General features: G+C 42.0%; 1 protein-coding gene across 2 annotated transcripts in view; it reads left to right on the plus strand.

Annotated features, from left to right (window-relative positions):
* The first annotated feature begins 1,240 nt into the window (after nucleotides 1-1,240).
* The window catches only part of panx2 (pannexin 2), a 35,596-nt gene continuing 15,082 nt past the window's right edge, over nucleotides 1,241-21,754 (plus strand). Inside the window, exons 1-4 of one of the 2 annotated variants that reach the window (XR_008725235.1) lie at nucleotides 1,241-2,108; nucleotides 2,493-2,833; nucleotides 7,894-8,042; nucleotides 8,216-9,182. Coding sequence is in view for 1 of the 2 variants with exons in the window: in XM_055653063.1 (XP_055509038.1) it covers nucleotides 2,608-2,833 (226 nt within the window). In the remaining variant the exon portion in view is untranslated. Of the gene's footprint in view, nucleotides 2,109-2,492; nucleotides 2,834-7,893; nucleotides 8,043-8,215; nucleotides 9,183-21,754 lie in introns of those variants that run through there. The other variant, XM_055653063.1, reaches the window with a different exon arrangement.

The following is a 21,754-nucleotide window of genomic DNA, read 5'->3' on the forward strand; positions in this document are numbered from 1 at the left end:
GAGGGGACTAAATAGGATAAATGCACAGAATCTTTTACCCAGAAAAGAGGAATAAAGAATCAAAGGACATAGGATTAAGTTGAGAGGGGAAAGATTTAATAGGAACCCGAAGGACAACTTTTTCACACAAAGGGTGGTGAGTATATGGAATGAGCTGCCAGAGGAAGTAGATGAAGCAAATGTGTCACAAAAATTTAAAAGATGTGTGGACAGGAACTTGAATAGGAAAGGCTTTGGGCCAAACACAGGTAGGTGGGATTAGTGTAGATGGGGCCTCTTGGTCGACGTGGGCTGGTTGGGCCGAAGGGCCTGTTTCCATGCTGCATGACTTTATAACTCTAAAAGCAAGGGAAGCAATCTAAGTTCAACAATATATTTCTAGCAAAGTAGTCAGTTAACTATCCTTCAGAGAAGGTCAAGAAAGAAGGGACCCGACCAAAAATGATACATATCCAGAGATGCTGCCTGACCCACTGAGTTACTCCAGCACTTTGTGTATTTAAAAAAAAAATTAAGGTCATGCTCAATGACGGAGATACCAGACTTGTGTTATCAGCAGATAAAGCATTTCATTGAGAGCATTGGTATTGAGACGTGTAACTTTGGTAATTCCTAACATATCCCCCCTCACATCACAAGATGTACTAATAGGTCACAGTCACAGTCAGAGGTCTGGTCAGAAAATCAGGAGAAAGGCAAATATCCAGAACCTAGCAAAGGAGGGAAACCGTCAGGTTCAGTACTGTTTGTAAAGGGGGTTAGAATAAATGTTCTGAGCAGAGGAATGTGTATATTAAACAAAATCCACGGGGTGGGGTGGGGGTTTGCCCTTGGAAAGAACCTTATGATGAGTGTACACAAAAATGCTGGAGAAACTCAGCGGGTGCAGCAGCATCCATGGAGCGAAGGAAATAGGCAACATTTTGGGCCGAAACATTTCTTCAGACTTTATGATCAGTAACAAGCTTATTAAACAATCCACACACCCTGTAAAACAAAAATGCTTCATAGGACAAACATATCCTATTGCCATTGAAGGTATTCCATGTCCCAAGTTCTCTGATATCTCATGGAATCAATATCATTAAAGGATTTAAAAACCTAAGTAGCAACAGTGGGGTTGTTGAGACTAAAGCAGCACTACCCACAGCACCCTGAACTGCTGGGGTGATGTTAAAAAGGACTTTTAAAAACAAAAAGTTGTAGGTGGGTGGTTGATGAGAAGGGACACCGTTTTTTTTTTGTCGAACCTAGAAAGCAAAGATCCTAGAGGATATCTTTGCTAGAAAGCACGATGACAAAAAAACACAAAGTGCTGGGTAACTCAGTAGATCAGGCAACATCTCTGGAGAACATGGAGAGGGTGATGTTTCAGGTCGAGACCCTTCCGATATCGTTTGGTTGATGACGTGTGTTTTTGTTTTTAAAAGTCCTTTTTAACATCAGCAGTTTATTTCTGAACATAATGACATGAAAGAGAAAAGGGCACGTCATGACTCAGGGATGTTGTTTCCTGGAGACCAATCTGAATGCTTCTCCCGCAAACGTGCTGCATCTGTTCAGCCACCAGTCATGGAGATTGCCGGCGAAATCTCAGCCCGCATTTAAATGCGAGCACATCCAGGCAGCAATTTGTCGGAGTGCATGCAGCTCACGGCGAGGCTGGGGATGCGGGCTGATTTACTATCTGGTGTGAACACGGAGTAAGTAGTGCGCAGCCCGGGCGCTCTGCACAGCTGCGGGTCCAGCTGCGCTGAATGGCACTTTCACTGCAATTTCACGTGTTTACCTCGCCACCCGCGATCAATGGACAGCACCCCCTCCCATAGCGCTGGCTATGGTGCTGAACCCTGCTTTACTCTGCGGCAGCCTTGCCTCCGCCACCGCTGCCGCATCTCTCACCATTGCTCCGTCGACGTTTGCTCGAAACAAAACCATCCACTTATTCGAACCGGCTTTCTGAAAGTTGTCAGATAGACGGCGGGGATTACACCACCGAGGGAAAATAATGAAAGGTGCAGTGATGGATAATGAGGGCTATTTATTCCCATCTTCCACGCTGAGAAATTGAAATCGACGGTTTCCACCCAATTGATCTTTCCAACTCGGTGAGTGAAGGATATGTTCTATTGCTCTCTTTATTTAAACTTCAATTAATAACACGTAGTAGTCTCGGGGTTTTTTTTTGGATAATGCAGTGGCTATAATAAGGAGCAGGGGGGTGGGGGCTGGATTTCCCTTCCTCATACTTTTGCGTGTTCTTGCAATCGATAAGATAATGTCTCGGTGTAATTTGGTCAAGGGGGAGGAGATGATGTTGGAGTTTAACTCGGCGATCTGGGATGTGGCTTGGTGCAGGAATGATGTCGTGCTTGCCGCGAGTTGGCGGGGCGAGCTAGTGCTTCGCTTTTATGTTCCTGCTGCTGTATTGTGAGCGTGTGTGACAGTCGACATGTATGACCATGATGCCTTTTGTTTTAATATGCCAACAGAAAGCGGTCTTTTGGGGGATGTCAGTCGCTTTCCAGCACACAAAAAAATAAAAAAAAATACGGGAAGATCGAGCGCAGGCCGGTTTTAGGGATCATATTCTGCACTCAGTGACGAATGCACAACATCATAGAGCACCACCCGGACATGGCTACTGCGCTGTTAGCTGGAGAAAAGCTCAAAGAGCTCATCCTGCCGGGACAACAAGATGAAAAAGGCTCGCCCTTTGCAGCCTTCATGGTGCAAATCAAGCTAGAACTCCCCTTCGACAGAGTAGTGTCCATCGGGACTGTCATTATCCCCATCCTCTTGGTCACATTGGTATTTACTAAAAATTTTGCAGGTAAGGAGACCTAGAAGTACATAACCCCAACATCAAGACAATTATTTTAATCCGGTACCGCGGCGGCATTCCCATTGCATATGCAGCCAGTCTGTGCATGATAGAAGTTCGACTGAAGCGATTACAGTTGTACACCCTGGTGGGACACGCTCTTCTCTACCGTGCGCCTGGTACTTTGAACTTTTATTGGGACTTAAAAAAAAAAAATTGTTGACATCTGACCTTCAAAATGAATGGGCAATGGCAGTGGCTCCACTTAGCGTGTAGCTGTGTACGTAGACAACTGCATGATACATCCCAGGCACTCTATAAACCCGCCCTTCCTCCCTCCCTCCCCAAAATATTAAATTATATATATATATAAATTAGTCGACCGAGATGGTCATTAGTAGGAGTCAACTGCAGATGCTGCTTTACACCAAAGATAGACACAAACATGCTGGAGTAACTCAGCGGGGCAGGCAGCATCAAGATCAAGATCAAGATTGTAATTAAGTGAGTTTACACCATAATGCGGAAACGCACAATCTACCAAAATACTACTCGAACCGGGCTTTAGTTCTCTTCTATATGATTTCCACCTTTATCTGAAAAGAGGAACGTTTTCCTAATAACATTCTATTGGCCAAGCCTGACTTCGGAAAGAAGCGGCGGAAGGATTTTCTGCATTTTATTTCTGTGATTAAATCTTGCATGAACGCTGTACTTCCGTACGATCGACATCATTTTTTTATCGTCTTGTAATTGGCAACTGGTGTAAGACGTTGAAAATAAGAACCAGACACAACAAAAACAGTACACTTTCCCCATTTAAGAAATTATGCACACGGCCCTTTATTCTTCAAATTTCATCAGATGTTTAACTGCAATTATTAAAAATTAACCCAGCTTCCATTAAAGCTTCAAACGCTCTCTAATCTTTTTTATCAATGTTGTGCTGCAAAATAAGCGTGCATGATTCAGCAGTTACTACTAGTAACGTTTTTACCTGCCTAAAGCACTCATTCAACTGTAATGGGTCTAGGAAAGGAAACGAGATGCAACCAACAGATTACATTAAACATTGAACATCTATGCCATAGAATAAACATTGGCATTTACACGCTCAGTTTAATCTTTTAAAAAGACAAGAAAGAATACTGCACAGTAATTTTAAAATAATGCTTTCATTGTTTATTTTATTTATTTTTCAAATAATGTTTTAAAGGCAATTGTTAAATCACTTAACAAGAAAACAACCAAATATATAATAACTATCAAGTTATAAACACGTAAAGAAGGAAGAACTATTACCCATTGAATCACACAGTAAGCAAAAGAGCTCCATTTCCTCCATAAATGGTGCCTGAGCCATTGAGTTCCTTCAGCACTTTGGTTCACACAATAATATTGTCATGGAACAACTTCCAAGCATTCTATTTACAGGAGAGTATTTTGATAGTAACGTTTTATCTGTTTTGACTTCGTATTTTTACAATTGATGCTGGGTTAATCCCTTCACATTTTAATGAAATGCACTTTTTGCCCCAGAGGCAGCACTGGTCACTGTCTGCTGCAAAACTGGTATTGAGAGGACATTGGTGAAGCAGCTAGATTTTTGAAACAACTCCAGCAGCCTTCATGGCAGACTGCCTTTTACCAAATTAACTATATTTAGATCATAACTTGTCATTCAAGGGTTTTAACTCACTAAACCTCAGAGTAGAGACAGCATGCACCAGAATCACATACATAAGCATTATTCTCCCTCCCCAGGAGTTTCATTAGATTTGTTCATAATTAGGAGGCAGCTCTGTAGGTGCCCGTATACCCCTGTTTTTCACCTGGTTACATTTATTGGTCTTGAGATGAATGTCCAGTTTGTACTTTTGCAGTTCTTGTTGGCGTATGTGTACGGGGCATCAATTGGCAAGCATTCTTTCATGTCTACCCACCAAAGTCAATTTTCCCAATAATAAACACATTTCAGCACAGATAGCTTCACTCTGGAAAAATCATGCACGATGCAAGAGCTATCACTGAGTGGTGGGGATGGCAAAAGCACCACAACGTCAAGAGAGTCAATTGTCGTATGTCCCAGATAGAACAATGAAATTAAGAATTTAAGAACGAAGGAGAAAGAAAAAGTTAAATGTGTGTATATAAATTGGAGGAACAGGCACCTCATATTTTGCTTGGGTAGTTTACATCCCAGCGGTATGAACATTGACCTCTCTAACTTCAGGTAGTCCTTGCTTTCTCTCTCCATCCCCTTCCCCTTCCCAGTTCTCGCACTGCCTGCGACTACATTCTATCTTTGTCCTGCCCCCTCCCCTGACATCAGTCTGAAGAAAGGTCTTGACCCAGAAACATCACCCATTCCTTCTCTCCAGAGATGCTGCCTGACCCGCTGAGTTACTCCAGCATTTTGTGTCTACACGCAAATACACGTATGTATATAGATCATATATATATAACGTCTGTTTTCATCTGCAGTCACTGGTCCTAAACATGCTTTAATGTACAATGGGGAAACCCTACTAAATCTGGAGCATGGCAGAGTATCCCATAGGCTCAAGACTTGATGAGTTGGGTAGTTGGGTGTTTAGGGATTTACCTGGTATCCCCTTTACCCGGGACCTCCATAGAAATCTGTCCAGTGATCTTGATAGAAACATGGAAAATAGGTGCAGAAGTAGGCCATTCGGCCCTTCGAGCCAGCACTGCCAATCAATATGATCATGGCTGATCATCCAAAATCAGTACCCCGTTCCTTCTTTTTCCCCATATCCTTTGATTCCTTTAGCCCCAAGAACTAAATCTAACTCTCTTGAAAACTTCCAGTGAATCGTCCTCCACTGCCTTGTGTGCAGGGAATTCTACAGATTCAAAGTTTTTCCTCATCTCAGCCCTAAATGGCCTACCCCTTATTCTTAAACTGTGACCCCTGGTTCTGGACTCCCCCAATATGGGGAACATTTTTCCTGCATCTAGCCTGTCTAATCCCTTAAGAATTTTATGTCTCTATAAGATTCCCCCTCATCCTTCTAAAATCCTGTGAATACAAGCTCAGTCGACCCATTCTTTCATCATATGTCAGTCCCGCCATCCCGGGAATTAACCTGGTGAACCTACGCTGCACTCCCTCAAGCTGCAGCTGCGGACTCACCAGGGCACTGTACAACTGTAGTAATGTGACACCATTCAGATAATAATCTTCCTTCCTGTTCTTGCCACCTCACATTTATCTACATTATATTGCATCTGCCCACTCACCCAACCTATCCGTCACCCTGTAGCCTCATGGCATCCTCCTCGCAGCTCATACTGCCATCCAGCTTTGTGTCATCCTCAAACTTGTAGATGGTACATTTAATTCCTCCATCTAAATCGTTAATATATATTGTAAATAACTGGGGTCCCAGCACTGAGCCTTGCGGCACCCCACTAGTCACTGCCTGCCATTCTGAAAAGGACTTGTTAATTCCTACTCTTTCTTTCCTGTCTGCAAACCTGTCCTCTATCCATGTCAATACCCTATCCCCAATACCATGTGCTCTAATTTTTCACACTGTGTGTGCTAAATTATCATAGTATCATATCACACTATGATACTTATGTTAGCCCCAGTGCCAATGGATGTCTGGGTCTGACAGCGCTATGCCAGAGAGAAACAATCTCTTGATGTTAGTTGGATCTCTATGGTGATGTAGCACCTGTTGTCCAGCATTGTGTCCATGTTGGTTACATGGGCATCATGTGGAGGTTCTGATTGTGACTGCCTTTAAATTTGTGGAAGTTTTGCTTCATTTATTAACTCCACCTCCTCCCGTGATCTCTATTTCTATTGACACCCCGTATTTAAGTGGAATTGTGCAATGAATCATATGGATATCATTCCAATTGATATTTAGCCCTTGGTTCTCAAATTGGATGGGTACATAGCAGAGGTTGATCCTTGTCATGGTAAATTGGATCCACAATGATTGGTAGTGCAGTAGCTAGTCAGCCTGGTGAGTGCATGTTCTGGGAAATATCCCCAACTTACACCAAGACCCCACCTCATTGGCATAGATAAAGCAACCTGCATTTGGATAGATTGATTGATCATTGATATAGATGTTGACGAGCAGAGGAGCAAGTACACTTCCTAGGAGGAGCCTATCCCATGGAACGCATCCGCAGCAACATTTTGCTCCAAGTTTGATGGAGAAGGCACAGTTTTTGATCAGCTTGTTTAAATCATGAAGGTACACCTTCCAATACTGTAATGAAGTTACTGATGGTCTGTATTCTGCTGGTGGCATGAAGTTAATTTCTGTTTGTGCTTGGGCTTGAGTCTTGCAGTGCTTTGTTTCCCCTTCTTCAGGTGCGTGATGGCACTGATTACTGAAAACAGATCAGAGATTAATCTTTAGTTTAGTTAACAGATGCATCTGTTAAATATGACAATTGATGAGACTTGAATTAAGTGATATATATGTTCCAAAACATAAATGAGATGTATTTATTGGCTAAATTTATATATTGGTGGGAAAGGTTAGATTTTAGTTGTACTATTACATAATTCATTGAATCAATTATCATACAAAATATAAGAATGGTGTTCTATAATTATGCAAATAAATTGTCAGCATTTTGTTAAACAACATTTTGAATGCAATTGATTACATTACTCAACTTTGAACCGACATGCTGACTTTCTTAAAAATCCCGTGCATCTTTTTAGCAACAATACAGTCACTCATTGTGTATGAACAATGATTATTCCTCAATGTACAATGGTTATTAATGCATTGGTATTGAGCTGATGAGTCCAATAAACATATTTTCCATTGATCTAGATGCATAAATGTTTTCAGAATAGTATCCGTATCTTAGGCTAACATTATTGAAGTAAATGGAAAAATCAAGCTCATAACGGCCAAGACCCAAATGAAATTTACTGAAGAACAATACTGAATTCAATAATTCGTTTGGAAACCTGAGAAAAGGTTTTTGAGTAGCTGGAACATTTTCTACTAATAAAAGGGAGGTATTATGTTGGCCCGAAAGGTTTAATAACATTAACAAACTTACAGAAAATTTATGTTCGCTCATCAACCCAACCAGAAGAGATCCTGACTGGAGAAAAAAAATTGACTGCATTTGAGGAGAGGGTGAATTACTGAGTCTCAACAACTTGGAATCGATTGGAGAGGATGAGGAGGAAACGGCTTAACTTAGGCTGGTAAGTGGCCATCAAAAGCATATGCCTCTTTTTAGATGAGTATATTAATTTTACCATTCAGAATTTTTATCAAATGCACACATCAATTTATGTTTGATGTAGTTGAGTCATACTACTAGCTGTAGAATGTTTCTAATGATGAGAGATTTGTGCTACCTTTGTTGCTCCCACAGGTTAGATGAGTCATTTGGATGGTGCAACACTCCAAAAAATTAACACCTTCAGAAGCACCTGTACTACAAGCACTGGTACAGATACTGTTGTACATACTTGGATATGAATGAATGCAGAACATTCACGTGAGCGCTTAACTGGCACAAGAATATAACAATTTATTTGGAAGAAGACTGCATTCATTTCACATGGCGGTCAATGTGTACAAAATGGCGTTGGAGCCTAAGGCAGCATTACTAAGTGCAGATAGTGCTGGACTCCAGAACGCTACAATCTAGTATACTTCCATTAATTAATGTTATGGCTAGAATATAAACTTCTGCAGTCCCTAGGTTGTAAATGCTAAATGTAATTAACCTATTTGGACTCTGGATATAATTATCGGTTTTATCTGCAGTCACTTTGTGAAACTTGGAGAGGAATTGCAGCCCAATAATGCAGCAAAATATGGAACATCACGGAAAAACGTAATTACATCCTAGTAATTTAATCCTAAAATTCCTTCAACAACTAGTTTAAATTTTTGATGAAGTAGATGAAACCTTTCGTTCCCTGACATGGAGACAGCTACAGTGTTGCTTACCTTCTTCACCATCTCTGCTCACAATAATCCGCAGTGCATCATTTGGCGTCAGAAACAAATGGCAACACAATTCCTCAAGGGCATGTCTCCAGTATAAAAGACAGTTGTATTTTCATTGTAATTTTAATAAATAAACATGTTTGCATCATTCTGTCATTGTCCTAATTATTGAATGGAAATTGATTTATAGATAGATCGCAAGACATATCTCCCACTTTCCACCTTGCTCCTTTCCTTATTGCACTAATTTATGATATGATGATGAACATGTGTATACGGGATCTGTGTCAGGATATATTACTTTTATTGCTTGTTTTCATGATCTCTGTCTGAATTCATTTTATATGCTCAAGCAACAAGAAAGTTATTTGATTGGATAGGTGTATTAGATTATGTCACTCCCATTGCAGCCATGTTGGGGATCAGTTAGAAATGGGGCAAACATTGATTAGAGGGGTGGGTGACAAATTTCTGATTGCCAACTACAGGGCAGCATGGTGGTGCAGCGGTAGAATTGTTGCCTTACAGCGCTTACAGCACCAGAGATCCGGGTTCGATCCTGACTACAGGTGCTGTCTGTAGAGAGTTTGTACGTTATCCGCGTGACCACGTGGGTTTTCTCCAAGATCTTTGTTTTTTTCCCACACCCCAAAGACGTACAAGTTTGTAGGTTAATTGGCTTGGTATAAATGTAAATTGTCAGTGTAGGGCAGTGTTAATGTGCGTGGATCACTGGTCGGCGCGGACTCGGTGGGCCAAAGGGCCTGTTTTCACGCTGTATCTCTAAACTCAACTAAACTAAACCCCAACATGCTGCTGAAGTTCACTGGGCAAGTGCTCATCCTATTTTGCCGTCTGTACAGAAGGTTGACCGTGTTAAAATATTCAACAAAGGCCATACAAGCAATGTAGGATCACTTTCCACATTGTTTACATGAACATGGTTTTGTCAATCCTGCCTAGGATTAATTTGTTGACAATGCTGGCAAACAGATTACAGTAGCAGTGTTGAAAATGAATGTTGAATGAAGATAATTCTCCACTTGTCTGTTTTCAGCTGTTGATGGGGTTAGGGGTTTGCTGACGGAGATAGCTGCAAAAAGTAATACTGAAGGAGTTTTAGTACTTTGTCTTTCAAGGGGCCTCAACTTCAAATTGTTGGGGTTAGTGCCATTGATTCCTTAGATTGAGGGACATTGTGGTAATGGCTTTATTGCTGACTCTGCTAATAGAGTTGGAGGAAAGATAGATGTGACAGCAGTTAGGAACGAGGGAGAATACGCAGCTACTGGTTGTGAGAGCACGGAAGAACATTAATCACAAGGACCCTTCACCACAGGGAAATGTATCTCAAATTAAAAGGAGGACCAAATGTCATCAATTCCATCAGGCTGAAGCTATTGTAGGAAGAAATAGGATCTGAGGTTGCACAACGCAGCTGACATTTGAAAAGATGATGTGACCATGAATTTTCTAAAGCTCATCTATGAACTACTAGATATTACATGTCTGCTGACATGAGACCATGTCATTTTGTAGTGCACTGCTGCTTCGAGTATGGCTCACAAGCCATGGACATCATGTGGAGGATCTTCTTCTTGCGTATGGCGTGCACAGCCTAATGTTGTAGGTCAACTTGTTCTATTTGATCTTGTTTGTGCACGTCGGGTTGATTGCATTAGTTGAAACAGGATGGACCACGTGAGGATTGCAATCTCCCACCCCATGTGGAGGATGCCAAGCTAGGAAGAACACTTTGTGGAAAGATACAGAATGGAAACAAGGCTTTCAGCTCATCGAGTCCATGCTGATGATCGATCACCCATTCACATATGTTCAGGTTCAGATTCAGATTCAATTTTAATTGTCATTGTCAGTGTACAGTACAGAGACAACGAAATGCATTTAGCATCTCCCTTGAAGAGCGACATAGCAAACGATTTGAATTTAAAAAAAAGAGAAAAATAATAAAAATAAATAAATAAATAAATAAGTGTCAGGGGGGGGGGGGGGGGGGGGGGGGGGGGGGGGGGGGCTGTGGTGTTTGGCAGTCATCGAGGTACGTTGTTGAGTAGAGTGACAGCCGCCGGACGAAGAAGCATCTTCCTCGACCTGCTGGTTCGGCATTGTTCTATGTTATTCCACTTTCGCATTCAGTCCCCCAATGAGCCGCACGTGCCCACACTGCACACCCGGCAAAGCTCACATCCAGGAAGATATAGAAGAACAGGAAAAGAAAAGACCAGAACTTGCTGCCGCCTGCAGTGGTTCTATAGTTGTGAATCAAGTATTTGTAAAGGAATCAAGGGATATGGGGGGAAAAGCCGGAGTGGGGTCTGAAGAAGGGTCTCGACCCGAAACGTCACCCATTCCTTCTCTCCAGAGATGCTTCCTGTCCCGCTGAGTTACTCCAGCATCCAGGCAGGAGCAAGGGGCACAGGAGATGGAGCAGCTACTAAGAGAAGACAGGCTAAAGGAGCCTACATCTGGTGTCTTCCCATCACCCCTCAATTCATATCACTGAGTTTCTTGAGGCACTGCATCTAGGTCTGACGTACAATATTCCCAGCAACCCACTGGAGACAGAAGCATGATGAAACATGGAAGTGCAGATGTTGGCTTAGGAAACAAAGAACGCAAAGTGTTGGAGTAACTCAGCGGGTCAGGCAGCATCCCTGGAGAACATGGATAGGTGATGTTTCGGGTCAGGATACTTCCTCAGACCCATGAAGATATCAGGCGTGTGCCTCGTTGTCCCTCTGCTGGGAGCTGGCATGGGATTGATGGGATTAATGGCTGCCTTCTGTGCTATTGTGATTCGATAATTGTATATCCAAATGGAAACAATTAAACACTTAAGAAACAGCAGGAAATGTAACCCCTTTGGCCCCTTAAGCCGCATCTAGCATTCAATAAGGTCTTGGCTTATCCCATCTTGGCCTCGGCTCCACTTTCCTGCTTCAATATTTACAGCACTGTAACAGGTTATCTGATTATTATCAGACTTTAGCTTAAGTGAGATTGCTTTGCATGTCTGCTCATTCCTGTCTGTTCCCATGACGTCTGGCTCATCCATGACCCAAGCACCATCCTTGAGCATGCAATGGCTTATCGTCCGCAGCTCCTCGGGAAACATTTCCACTCAATTATCACTATCACTATCAACTATCGACGTGGGCAAGTTGGGCCGAAGGGCCTGTTTCCATGCTGCTTCAATTTGACTCTAATATCTCAATTAACATTGGCAGTTTGCCAGCCTGTGTTTTGGGGGCCAATTGAAGTTCTTTCCCATGCTGTTTGCAATAAGAATTGTTATGAGCATTGGATATTTACCTTGTGCTGAATAGAGACCAGGGACCCCCCTTTTAACTGCTGCCATGTTTATTTGGGGAGCCATGTCTTCTTTCTCAATTTCCAGTGATTTCCTGGTAAATACCTCCATAAAGTTAAACGGACACATATCGCTGCTGGCAATTATTTTAACTAGCAGTTAATACTATTAACTGATTCTTCTAGCTTTCTCCCCCCCACCCCCCACCCCTGCAATCAGTCTGAAAAGGATCCCGACCTGCAACATTACCGATCATCATCTACTCATTCCAGTTTGTTTAAGATCATCATGAACTTCTGTTTACTTGTCTATATTTTGGTCAACTGTTCTTGCCTATCTCTTTGTCTTATTTTTATTTAATTACCCTTCTGTTGAGCATCTGGGGATATTTTGCAATATAACAAGTGTGAACATTATTATTTTAAATTTCGGTCACTTACTTTCTGCTGCTAATGAGAATCATGCAAGTCCAAAGTTGAGCAGTGTTTGTAAAGATTGTATGTCTGGAATAAAAACAGAAAATGCTGGAAGCACTCAGTAGGTCAGGCACGACTTGTGGACAGAGAAAGTTAACACTTCAGGTCTTCATTAGTTCACAGTTAATCCATTGGGTTGAGATTACAGCAACTTTCGGTTAATGCACTTGGATAAGCAAGCTTCCAAATATTTTATACAGGGTAAAAAAAAGTAACTGCAGATGCTGGTTTACACAAAAGGACACAAAGTGCTGGAGTAAATCAATGGGTCAGGCAGCATCTCAGGAGAATGCAGATGGGTGATGTTTAGGGTCAGGACCAGTCTTCAGCCCCGACCCAAAATGTCACTTATCCAAGCTCTACAGAGATGCTGCCTGCCCCGCTGAGTTACTCCAGCATTTTGTGTCCTTTAGTACAGTGGTTTTGCTTGTCTTTGGCCATATGCCCCATGATGCCACCACAGAAAGGAAACACTCCATCTTGTCACTGAAGCTGTGGAGAAGCAACTGCACTTTTGTCAGGAAAGCAAGAACCACAGCAGGGGAGGTGACACAGCTGACACCCATAATCGGGAGGCCAAGGAAAGGAGTGTAATAAACAGCATAAACCTGACATAAACCTAAGATACTCTGAATGAATTGGACTGTATTCAGAATGAAGCATAAAGAAGGCCAGCATAGAAACATAGAAAATAGGTGCAGGAGTAGGCCATTCGGCCCTTCGAACCAGCAATGTCATTCAATATGATCATGGCTGATCTTCCAAAATCAGTACCCCGTTTCTGCTTTCTCCCCATATCCCTTGTCCCCATATACTTGTTCCCATCCCTCCATTCTATAGTGTGGCTCCTTTTATGTTCCAATTTCATTTCTACCTGTCATCTTCAGTGTGAATTCTCAAGGGTGGCGGGTTATTTGTGCATTCGGAGCAGTCATTTGTTGTCCATGGAAGCAGCATACGTTGCAGCAAGAGGGACCCCACCTCACTCTCTCATCAAAGTTTGAGGATATTGTGGCTGTGGGGCTGCTATTTGAAGTTACCTATTTTATTAAACTCCATGCCTGCCCGGTCCAGTGATGACCAGCAAAGGAATGCGTGATTCAATTCTGTCAACACAAATCTAAAATTACCACCAGTATTGATGTGTTTGTAGAAATCATGTTGGTAAACAGAAAGATATATTGGTTCATTTTATCTCTCAGAATTTGATTTTCTTTGCCACTGTGAATAAAAATAGAATGCTAGTTTCACTGCCTTAGCTATAACGTTGGCAGTCTGTCAATACAAATATCTTGTGCATGAACATTCATTTATTCATGTATCATGTGCATGAACATATATGCATGAACAGCATAAAATCATGAGAGGAAAAGATCGGGTGGATGTGCAGAATCTCTTGCCCAGAGTAGGTAAATCAAGGACCAGAGGACATGGGTTTAAGGTGAAGGGGAAAAGATTTAATAGGAATCTGAGGAGTAACATTTTCACACAAAGGGTGGTGGGTGTATGGAACAAGTTGCCGGAGGAGGTGGTTTAGTCGGGGACTATTCCAACATTTAAGGAACAGTTAGATAGGTACATGGATAGAACAGGTTTGGAGGAATATGGACCAAACACAGGCAGGTGGGACTAGTGTTGCTGGGACATGTTGGGCGGTGTGGGCTGAAGGGCCTGTTTCCATGCTGTATCACTCTATGACTCTATCCCAGATATATTCAGAAGTATTCCTTTCTTTATAATTGTGTGCAATGGGGAAACATGCTTCAATTGGTGATCATTGCATGACAGGATATGTTTTGGCATTAACCTTTCATACATTCAAATATATATTCCACTGAGCTCCACAACAAAAGAATAATGCAATCAATGGAAACCATACGTCACATAGGCAGACATTTATTTGAATTAATTATATTGTTTATCTAAAACAAAATGGGAATGTAGGTAGAAATTATCAGAAGACACACATGCCTTCCAGTTACATCACCGCTGGTGTATATTAATCCACATCTAATTTACTTGTACAGATTATAATGTTGCAGAAAGGTCAATACTGGAGGTATCAAGCAATGCAGTGGGCATGGAAATGTCAGTTGTTTTCGAGACACATTTTTTGTCAAATAGCCTTCTGTCCTGTTACATTTTTCTCATTATCTACTTTTAAGTGATCATTTATACAGATCTGAAACTGTTACTACTTATTCTTTTATCTAAGAACTAAAATAGACAATAGACAATAGGTGCAGGAGTAGGCCAGTCGGCCCTTCGAGCCAGCTCCGCCATTCAGTGTGATCATGGTTGATTGTCCACAATCTGTACCTCATTCCTGCTTCTCCCCATATCCCCTGACTCCGCTATCTTTAAGAGCTCTATCTAAATCTCTCTTGAAAGCATCCAGAGAATTGGCCTCCACTGCTTCCTGAGGTAGAGAATTCCACAAATTCACAACTGTCTGGGTGAGAAGGTTTTCCTCATCTCCGTTCTAAATGGCCTACCCCTTTTTCTTAAACTGTGGCCCATGTTTCTGGAGTCCCCCAACATCGGGAACATGTTTCCTGCCTCTAGCATGTCCAATCCCTTAATACTCTTATATGTTTCAATATGATTCCCTCTCATCCCTCTAAACTCCAGACTATGGGATGTCAGGACTTTCATATGAAGAAAGACTGGATAGACTCGGCTTGTACTCGCTAGAATTTAGGAGATTGAGGGGGGATGTTATAGAAACTTACAAAATTCTTAAGGGGTTGGACAGGCTAGATGCAGGAAGATTGTTCCCGATGTTGAGGAAGTCCAGGACAAGGGGTCACAGCTTAAGGATAGAGGGGAAATCCTTTAGGACCGAGATGAGAAAAACATTTTTCACACAGAGAGTGGTGAATCTCTGGAACTCTCTGCCACAGAAGGTAGTTGAGGCCAGTTCATTGGCTATATTTAAGAGGGAGTTAGATGTGGCCCTTATGGCTAAAGGGATCAGGGGGTATAGAGAGAAGGCAGGTACGGGATACTGAGTGGTGGTGCAGGCTCGAAGGGCCGAATGGCCTACTCCTGCACCTATTTTCTATGTTTCTATATACAAGCCCAGCCACTCATTCTATCAAAATATGAGTCCCGCTATCCCAGGAATTAACCTTGTGAACCTACGCTCCACATCCTCATTAGCAAGAATGTCCTTCCTCAAATTTGGAGACCAAAACTGCACACAATACTCCAGCTGTGGTCTCACTCGAGCCCTGTACAACTGGAGTAGGACCTTTTTGCTCCTATATTCAACTCCTTTTGTAATGACACCAAACACAAACCAATTAGAAGCAGACGAGGGCATTTGTCCAATTTGTGATCCCAGCTACAAAGACAGATGTATACAGCAATTCGTTCTTCCCCCGCACAATTAAAGCATGGAATAATCTCCACCCTTCTATAGTTACCCAACCAGATGCAACTAAATTTAAAGTAGCTCTTTCTTCCCAATAACCCCTTCTGGCTTAAGCCCTCCCTTCACCACCTCCAGTTTAAATTCCATTTGGAATATTTTGGAGGACCAAGAAACCAAGAAGGCCAACATGCCATTTGCTTTCTTCACTGCCTGCTGTACCTGCATGCTTACTTTCAGTGACTGATGAACAAGGACCCCCATATCTTGTTGTACTTCCCCCTTTCCCAACTTGACACCATTCAGATAGTAATCGGCCTTCTTGTTTTTGCCACCAAAGTGGATAACCTCACATTTATCCACATTAAACTGCATCTGCCATGCATCTGCCCACTCACCCAACCTGTCCATGTCACACTGCATCCTCATAGCATCTTCCTCACAGTTTACACTGCCACCCAGCTTTGTGTCATCTGCAAATTTGCTAATGTTACTTTTAATCCCTTCATCTAAATCATTAAAGTATATTGTAAATGGCTGCGGACCCAGCACCAAACCTTGCGGTACCCCACTTGTCACTGTCTGCCATTCAGAAAGGGACCCGTTAATCCCTACTCTTTGTTTCTTGTCTGCCAACCAATGTTTCTGTAAAGGGAAAAGTATACAATGTAAAAACTTTAAAGTTGGGAATCTTCCCATGTTGATTTGCCCCTTATGACAATCTGCAGATACATCTCAGATGTTAATGGAGAAAGTGAGTAAATGATGCCAAAGCAAATGTGCTTCACTGTCTGCTTCATCTCAACTCTCAATTTAGACGAAGGAATTAAATGTAACATCTCCAAGTTTGCAGATGACACAAAGCTACAGGGTGACTTGGATAGGTTGGGTGAGTGGGCAGATGCATGGCAGATGCAGTATAAAGTGGATAAATGTGAGGTTATCCACTTTTGTGGCACGAACACGAAGGCAGATTATTATCTGACGGTGTCAGATTAGGAAAAGGGGAGGTGCAACAAAACCTTTGTGTGCTTGTACATCAGTTATTGAAAGTAAGCATGCAGGTACAGAAGCCAGTGAAGGAAGTTGGCCTTCATAGCGAGAGGATTTGAGTTTAGTAGCAAGGAGGTCCTACTGCAGTTGTACAGGGCTCTGGTGAGACTGCACCTGGAGTATCGTGTGCAATTTTGGTCTACTAATTTGAGGAAGGACATTATTGCTATTGAGGGAGTGGAGCGTAGGTTCACCAGGTTAATTCCAGGGATGGCGGGACTGACATATGATGAAAGAATGGGTCAACTGGGCTTGTATTCACTGAAGTTTAGAAGGATGAAAGTGTTTCTTATAGAAACATAAAATTCTTAAAGGATTGTACAGGCAGGAAAAATGGTCCCAATGTTGGGGATTCCAGAACCAGGGTCACAGTTTAAGAATAAGGAGTAGGCCAGTTAAGGCTGAGGTGAGGAAAAACATTTTCACCCAGAGAGTTTTGAATCTGTGAAATTCTGTGCCACATAATTGACTGGATGTTTTCAAGTTAGATTTGGCTCTTAGGATTAAAGGAATCGAGGGATAGTGGGAATAAGCATGAACGGGGTACTGATTTTTGCCAGGATCATATTGAATGGCGGTGCTGGCTCAAAGGGCTGAATGACCCACTCCTGCACTTATTTTTCAATGTTTTTATATTTCTATGTCTATGTTGAGATGTCGCTGCAGGGAACGTTGTTGACGAGGAAGTCAAGCCATTGCCTTGCTAGATTAAACTGACAGGATAAGCGCAGTGTCGAGATCCAGACACAGGCCGTTCCACATGGGTATCCCTGCCTATCCATCATTTTTAAGTCATTTTCCTACTGAAAGTATTTACTGTAAACTGATAGATCATGAACTATTACCTACCTCACTGGTGACCTTCGGACTATCCTTGATCAGACTTTGCGGGCTTTACCTAGCACTAAATGTTATTCCCTTATCATGTATCTGTACACTGTAAATAGCTCGATTGCAATCATGTATTGTCTTTCCACTGACTGGTAAGCACGCGACAAATGCTTTTCACTGTACTTTGGCATACATGAAAACAAACTAAACTAAAACTAGTAAAATTGAAGTGAATCTCATGAAACTCAGTTCTGAGAAAATATTATAATTTAAGTCCAGTGCATGACTTGCTTAAAATCAAAGATGTACTGTATGTGTGATTTGGTAGCTTACCATTTCTTTTGTAAATCCCAAGCGATGTATCACCGCAGGTAAAAATTTTCAATCTTCCTGTAGCAGCTGATTTGTTTGCATGCACTACACTGCCTGGTCCATGCACTACACTGCCTGGTCCATGCACTACACTGCCTGGCCCATGCACTACACTGCCTGGCCCATGCACTACACTGCCTGGCCCATGCACTACACTGCCTGGCCCATGCACTACACTGCCTGGCCCATGCACTACACTGCCTGGTCCATGCACTACACTGCCTGGTCCATGCACTACACTGCCTGGCCCATGCACTACACTGCCTGGCCCATGCACTACACTGCCTGGTCCATGCACTACACTGCCTGGTCCATGCACTACACTGCCTGGTCCATGCACTACACTGCCTGGTCCATGCACTACACTGCCTGGTCCATGCACTACACTGCCTGGTCCATGCACTACACTGCCTGGTCCATGCACTACACTGCCTGGTCCATGCACTACACTGCCTGGTCCATGCACTACACTGCCTGGTCCACTGCACTACACTGCCTGGTCCATGCACTACACTGCCTGGTCCATGCACTACACTGCCTGGTCCATGCACTACACTGCCTGGTCCATGCACTACACCGCCTGGTCCATGCACTACACCGCCTGGTCCATGCACTACACTGCCTGGTCCACTGCAGGCGGAGGAGGTGGTGAACAGTGACAACATATAATGGGCATCTGGACAAGAACTTAGAAGAGCAGGGGTTAGAGGGATATGAAATTAATACAAGCAAGTGGGATTAGTAAAGGTAGGCATGATGGATAGCATAGATACGATGGGCTGAAGGGTCTGTTCCATTGCTGTACAACTGTATGACTACCTTCATTTATCTGCCTTTTTCCTACATCCCCAAATGCCTTCAGCGCCCAATTGGAAATTTCATTGTGTGAAGTTTGAGAGAGTAAAGGTCTGAGGAATAGGTCGACCATGATTATGGACAGAATACGTATGTTCGTCGAGTGTAATATATTCAGAGTTTCTGTTCAAATACATCATATATTTAAAAAAAAACATTCATGCAGTGTATAATTGTAATATTATCCTTGCTATTATTCACAGCGAGAGGATCTTTAGTGGTAGGGGAATATGCTTATTGCCCCACTGCAAATCACAACCTCAGGTCATGTATGAATGTCATCTGCACTACAGGTCAATGACAAAAAAGAGTTAACTAAGTGAAACTAACAGCACCTTTGCTGAGTAAGTACTACTACAGGCATCGGCAAAGAACCTCAAAGGAATTGATTCAACATTGGACAGCAAAGCTAAATTGATCATGAGGGATAAGAATCTGCTTCTGGGAGTCAAGGACAACCTGTATGCAGACAGACACACCTGTATGGTTTTTCCATTTGCAATTAGATATAAATCAGTTGCCTGCCGGTTACCCCTGACAGTGCACCATCTGCATTATCTCTTATCATGGTTGCAAACTCTATGCTTGGCACAGTAGTCTCTTTGGTTGATGCCACCACCCCCTCCAACTTACAACAATATTGTAGACAGACACAAAATGCTGGAGTCACTCAGCCGGTCATGCAGCATCTCTGGAGAAAAGGGGCAGGTGACGGTTCGGGTCAGAACCCTTCTTCAAACTGAAGGGTAGAGGTGGGGTGAGGGGAACTGGAGGCGAGGGAAAAATCAAAGCCTCTCAGTTCCCTCATCCTCCAGTCCCCCCCCATCCCGCCTCTATCTTTCAGTCTGAAAAAGGGTTCTGACTCAAAACATCACCTATTCCTTTTCTCCAGCGATGCTGCCTCATCCACTGGGTTACTCCAGCATTTTGTGTCGGTCTTTGGTATAAACCACCAACTGCATTTCCTTCCTACAACAATATTGTTACTGACTGGAATATGTACATATGCTGGAAATGTGAATGGAAAATGGAAATTAGTGGAAAAACTCAGCAGGTCAGGCAGCATCTGTGGAAAGTGAAATTGAGTTAATGTTTCAGTCTAAAGATCCTTCATTACATTACAGAACTGGAAATGTGGGAAAACAAGTTAGTAGAGAGGGAGGGAAGGGATGACTATTACAAAAGGGATTATTACTGATGGAGTAAGGCCTCAATTGTCAAGGTGATATGCTGTTTATAAAGCTGTCTGGTTGGGAGATTAATAAGGAAAGTTGGAGAATAAAAGTCAAGGGACATGTAGATGCTGTGAGGTTGCATTGGAAGTATACTTTCACTCTTCAGGATGGATACATGCAATATGCATGAATCTCTCGTATTCATGAGTGACAATTGTTGCATGCTACTGTTACAGAGCATGTATATATAGAATTTGTGTTTGCTATGATGCACATGGATGGTGAATAGTTTATGAACTGATCCGTGGGTTAGTGATAATCTGCACTGTGATATCAGCAATATACTGTACGTTGCAAGCTCAGCACTGGAGATGATCATATATCGATGTGTTCAAAAATGAATGAATACTCTTGAACTATCAGCTGAGTGTATTTACTGAATTAATAAAATTAGGCAAACATATGTCTGAGCAAAGACATCATTCTATTGAACTGTTTATTGACTAGAATTAAATCTCTCAAATATGGTGCTAGGGTTATAGATAATAATGAATTAAACTGGAATATTTTTATTCTTTATACACCACTTCTCCATCCCCAATAAGTCTATTATGAGCAATGTCCTTCCATTCATGTTCTTTCTATGAATGGGGATAACTGGTGTAACATTAAATGTATCCAACAATTAGCCTGGAGGTGAATGATAATCTGACAATAATATAATTAAGAGCAGTTATTTTAATTTTTCCATGCAGAACCAGGTATTAAAGTGTTGAAACAAACATTGGGTCAAGCTATCTACTGTGCTCACAAGGAACCAATGCCAACAATGTTTCTCATTTAGATGCCCATATCCAGCTTGGACACATCCTGTTTACATGGGGCCAAAGAGAAAGTTAGTCCTCAGTGACAAAGAAGTTATAAAACAATTGCATATTTGTACTGTAAAATTGTAATTGCATATTTGTACTGCATTTTTATCTTAGAATACTAATTAACAAGTGGAAAGTATATATTTCTGATCAGAACTATCAATTTGTCCAAATACTATCAATAATGTTATTTTCCATTCATAAAAGAAGGACTCCATCAGTCCCATCATTGTTGCTCTGTCTGTGAGAATGTTTCCATACCTGTAGTCACCAAGGATTCCCATCCTCCTTGACCCTGTGACTGGGGTTATTTTTCCACTTCTTTAATCCAGAATTAATTTTTGGATTTTTTTTTTACTTTGATCATTAAAATTGTAATTGCATATTCTTACAGTCATTTGTCATTCCCCTTCACCTTTATTAAGTGCGTCTGCTTCCCGAGGTCAGAAAGGCATCTGATATTTAGGACCATTTCATATATTTGACCTTTCTAAACTTGCAGTGTGATTGAATCTAAAAACGTACACCCCCTATACGTTACATTGGAGGGAGAAACACGAGTTAATGATTCCACTGTTTCTCTCTTTGCTGATGTCATCAGACACGCTGACTATTTC

The sequence above is a fragment of the Leucoraja erinacea genome, chromosome 22 (assembly GCF_028641065.1).
Source record: "Leucoraja erinacea ecotype New England chromosome 22, Leri_hhj_1, whole genome shotgun sequence".
Classification (NCBI taxonomy): Eukaryota; Metazoa; Chordata; class Chondrichthyes; order Rajiformes; family Rajidae; genus Leucoraja; species Leucoraja erinaceus.